The sequence below is a fragment of the Azolla caroliniana genome, unplaced genomic scaffold, assembly GCF_043228905.1.
Source record: "Azolla caroliniana isolate FFs.n. ecotype wild unplaced genomic scaffold, voAzoCaro1.0.p SCAF_68, whole genome shotgun sequence".
Taxonomy (NCBI): Eukaryota; Viridiplantae; Streptophyta; class Polypodiopsida; order Salviniales; family Salviniaceae; genus Azolla; species Azolla caroliniana.
Window position 1 is genome coordinate 129940 of NW_028230503.1, and position 4650 is coordinate 134589.

At 43.2% G+C, this 4650-nt stretch overlaps 1 protein-coding gene across 1 annotated transcript; it reads right to left on the reverse strand.

The window, feature by feature from the left end:
• Positions 1-278: 278 nt before the first annotated feature.
• LOC147849419 (uncharacterized) lies at positions 279-4644 on the reverse strand. Its single transcript, XM_087337545.1, has 4 exons — positions 2684-4644; positions 1121-2582; positions 974-1033; positions 279-558 (listed from the first exon to the last, which is right to left on the reverse strand). Exons 1-4 carry the CDS (start codon positions 4616-4618, stop codon positions 500-502), a joined length of 3516 nt encoding a protein of 1171 aa, XP_087193671.1. The 5' UTR covers positions 4619-4644; the 3' UTR covers positions 279-499.
• Between the last annotated feature and the right edge of the window lie 6 nt (positions 4645-4650).

A 4650-nucleotide genomic window follows, 5' to 3' on the forward strand; every position in this document is an offset into this window, starting at 1 on the left:
GTCTTCATCTTCATTTTCATATTGAAATTGATATTATCGGTATTCTTGTTTTCTATTTGCAGTTCCTTTCCAGATTGTACATTGAATGCTAGAGTCTCTCGACAAATCACTTCTTTTAACGTTGTATACTGTGTGTGTGGGAAATGAAAGCTTGAGGGCCCAGCAGCCATTGATCCACCATGTTATTACCCTAATATACAGAAATCTCTCCGTCAAGGAAGAAAGATAGCACAGACACTCTGTATATATCCTCACTCTCCAAGAAGCAGACGAAGAAGAAAGGAAATAAAAGAATAAATAATAAGCAGAAAAGAAAAATCAGCTTCAGCTTCAGCTTCAATATGTAATACTGATTCCTATGGGCGATGGCCTTATTATTAGAAATGTGCATCCATGGCCTTGATCAAATCAATAGTATGACTAGCGAGTGAGAGTGAGAAAGATTTAAAGAATAATAATCTATACAAAGACATTTCCTTCCATGCACTGGCCACTTTCCTTAGGCTTTCACCGTGTTGCTCTTTCCTCGGAGAGAGAGCGAAAAGAATGACCTTGAACCTGCACAACACCATCCACACATACATATAAGATTAAGATTAGAAAACTATAATGAGCACATAAAATGACCATCTCTAACATTGCCTTCTGCCTCTACCTATCATACCCTTCTCGTGTTGGGAGATATACATGTGAACTAATTCACTTCATATTGGATGATAAACGGAAAGTACCCTTGCAGGTTTCCCAAATATAAAATGGTATTCTCTTGGTCTAAACGAGAGAAACTAGTTATATACTTAATCTTCTTCGTCTACTCCCAGTAACTTAATTATGGTTCCAGTCTGTAATGGGTGGGGTCAGACATGACACGAGTACATAATTAGGTTAAATAAAAATGCAATTCACACTAATCAATAACATGTCCAATGAACACTATTACTCAAATACCGAATTTTGACAGTTCAAATCTCACCCTTCGACGATGAGCTTCCCTCAGACTTTGATTGGGATTGTGTTGGAGTTAAGCCAGAAACTGCCCAAAAACGAAATCACGATTTGTCAATCTCATCACGGAAATATAAGCATTGACCTAATTGTGGCAATTTTTTTTAGCACAGACCTTGCTCACTATCCAATTCTTCGTTGGGTCTTATGTCGTTGTTTGATGAAGACTCCTCTTCTTCACCCTCAGATGGGATGATACCAGGAGAGTTAGACTTGCTTTTGCGTCCCAAAAGCAAAAACTTCTTGAGACCCTTAGCCTTAGAGTCGCCCCATTTCTTCCTTGATCTGCTATTAAGTGATCCATCGTGGCTAGAATCCAACTGTTTCGATTCATCGGAGCTAGGGATATTCAAAGATGGACTGGATACAGGCACCCAAGAAGGTGAAAAATGAGGGCTGAGATCTTCATAGGGAGGCTGCTTATGGTTTCTAACATTTGGATCAGCCTCTATAATATATGTGGAGACGTCGTGCGAAGATGATCCAAGGACTATTGGAGCATATTGACAATCCTCGTTCGCCAAAGAACTTTCCTCGATTTCCAACTCAGCCTCATCAGTACCAGGTGCAGAGATAGTGACATCGGGGGATTTAGCTCTAAGAGAGGCACTGGGTGTTTGCTGCCCAAGAAACGGCTCTTCTTCATTCAACACTAGAGAATCACCTCTAGGGTCAGATTTCTCATGTGGTACAAAGCCATTACTCCCATCTCCATGACCATTTGCACTGTCTACACTTTTGATTATTTCTTGCGGCTCAGCAGCCATTGGGATAATCTCATGTTTATCATCATTTAATACCACATTTTTTTGTTGGGACGTCTCATTTCCCTCAGTTGTCGCCGCCGTTTCATGCACTGCGTTCGCTTGCGGTGCTGGAGAAGCCCTCCTCTCAACAGAAACAGGAGCTTTCTTGACTTGTTTGGCCTCAACTGTACCAACTGTCGGTTTCAGAGACTTCACTGTGCTATCTGAAACAGTTGACTTTTTTACAGTCCTTTTGTCCATGCTGTCTGAAACAGTGTGCTGCTTTACAGTCTTTTCATCCATGCTACCTGAAACAATGGAATGTTTTACAGCCTTTGCATTGATGCTATCAGAAACAGCGGATTTTTTTACAGTCTTTTCATAAGTCCGACCACTAGGAGTTTGTCCAATGGTACTGGCATCTGACGGATCAGCAGCTTTCGTAGGAACACCATTCTCTTCTATACCATTTGTCTTCGTATCAGACAAAATGTCTGAAGATTGATATGTTATGGGCTTCTTGGAAGGGATAATTAGAGATCCGGTGCTAGCACGTAGAGTAGAAAGGACGGGAGTGCTTCTTCTATTCTCCTTAACAGGACCACCAATGGATTTAGGGCTGGAAAGTTGAGCTAACCGAGCTGCACTTGATGCCTTATCTCGAGGAGAAACAGAGTAGGCATTAGAGAGCTTTTGGGTCTGATTTGGAGGAGTGATACTGTTAACTGCCCTGTTAATGCTACTTGATGCTGGAGCTGAGAGAGTTCGCGCAGCTATCCTCTCCTTTCTCTGGTTTTTCAGGTTTTCAATTCGTTTCCTGTCTTCTTCTTCCTGTAATAGAACACAACTATTCTCTCTCTCTCTCTCTCTCTCTCTCTCTCTCTCTCTCTCTCACACACACACACACACACACCACAGCATCCAAAGATTACCTTTTCTTTCTTGCTCTTTTGCAATGCGGCTTTATATGCACGGAGCTTCTCTGCTCTTAGCTGTGCCTCTGCCAATGGGTTTGGCCTCCCTGAAGCTCCTCTCCCACCCACCATACTTCTTCTCCTCTCAAGCATCTCCTTCATGGCTTTTGCCTTTGCATCTTTCTCAGATACTCCCTTGGATACTGTTTTCTTTGTCTCTACTGCACTGTCATCTTCTTGTTCGTGTGCACCGTTCTCTGCATCCTCGTCATCTTGAGTTTGGTTGTGGTGTTCATGTTCCATCATGTCAGCTGAGAGGGCTTGCATATCATAGTCTACATTGTCCCAAACCCTCTTATATGCATCCCTGCTCCTATTGGGAACCATGAATGAATCTTGTGGCTCAAACATATCGGGCTCTTGAGCTGCTGTGTTGACCATAGCAGTTTCGACATTATGAATAGACTGCATTTCTAATGGCATCTCTGAATCTAGATTTAAGGACACCCTCCACTCATGGTGGTTGGCACCTTCAGATGTTGCTGACCGATCGAGAATAATAAATGAATCATCAGAGAGCTTCTTGTCAACTGCCTTAAAAGCAAAATCATTCTCCGGATCCATGATTGCACTGTCACGGATGGTAGTGGTACTGTGATTGTCAGGAATCACTATAATAGAGTCATCCATAGCAGCCCTTTGTTTATTTACTTGTTGCTCTTGTTCTGCAAGCATATCGAAAGGGTGTGAATCTATACCCTTACCGTTGGCTTCTCTTTGTGTCACCATCACCATGTCTTCTGTTGGATATCGATTGCTGATACTGCCTTCCTTTGAAGCATCAGCTGTCTGTTCCAGTTCACATGTATCTAAAGCTAAGCCAATGGAATTCCTTTGGCTTACTCTAGTCATAAAGAGAATGTTTTCCTCCGATATCATGCTTTTCTGCTCATTACCTACCTTGTGCTCAATTTCTTTTAGTTCATGTCTGTCGTCCTCTCTTATTGCCCCTGTTTCAGATTCCGAATCATTGCCAGATGCAGGTATGGCATTAGAACCCACCCCTCCGCCGCTTGAGGATGATTTCTTCTTTCCCTTCTTCGATCGCTTCCCATCCTTGTTTCCATGTTTCAGGCTCTCAACTAATCCAACCGCTTCATCTACTGAACCTCTCAATGTCTCAGCCTTCATCTGAAATCTCCCATCCTCATCATTGCCACTGTCCTCACTAGTGCAGCTGCCAGTACTCTCATCATCATCATCATCATCATCATCATCTGGCTTTTGTGTCTTTGATGCAATGTAATTGATATTTCGGATGACAACTGTCCCTGAGCGCTTCGAACCCCCAGATCGGCCAATCTGGACTCTTCTCATGGGTGAAGCAGATCGTCTTCTAGTGGATGCTGGACCTTTGGCAGATCTCCTTGTTATCTCATCAGATAGTGTTTCTCCTGTGTCATCATGATACTCTTCATCACCATTGAGCTTAGTTGGTTCCTTGGCTCTTGAAATAGAACTGGAGATGCTCTCCGGGTGAGAGCCGGGCCAATACTGTGGTGGGATATGCGGGTAAGGTTGCGGTGGCATGTAGGGGCTTCCTAAGTATTGAGGATAAGGTAAACCAGGCTGATTAGGGAGTGCTTGAGCTGATAATCCATAAGACATAGGTCCATATGGGGCATGATGAAGGCCATTCTGCATAAATTGGTTTTGCGGATGTCGTTGCCATGGTGATAGCATGGGATGCCCCTGAACAAACATTGGTCCTCTTCCTGTTTCAGCACCTGAAGCAGTATCTCCATTCCCAATTGATGGCAATTGCTCCTTTGTGGCCTCATCCAATGAACTTCTTCCAGTAAGGTTTTCAGTTCCGTTGTCTGATGCAAGGATCACATCAGCATGAGAATTAGACCAGCTCTCAACCCCTCCACTGCCAAGGTAAGCCGCCATCTCTGCTTGAGAGTTTGCAAAGTCGATTTCTT

Excerpts from the sequence above, each read along its gene's own strand:
- LOC147849419 (XM_087337545.1), bottom strand. The coding sequence starts at position 4,618 with ATGGCGGCTTACCTTGGCAGTGGAGGGGTTGAGAGCTGGTCTAATTCT. Across the intron at positions 2,583-2,683 it reads AAAAGAGCAAGAAAGAAAAG|GAAGAAGAAGACAGGAAACG; the intron begins GTAATCTTTGGA and ends GTTCTATTACAG. Across the intron at positions 559-973 it reads GGGAAGCTCATCGTCGAAGG|GTTCAAGGTCATTCTTTTCG; the intron begins GTGAGATTTGAA and ends GGTGTTGTGCAG.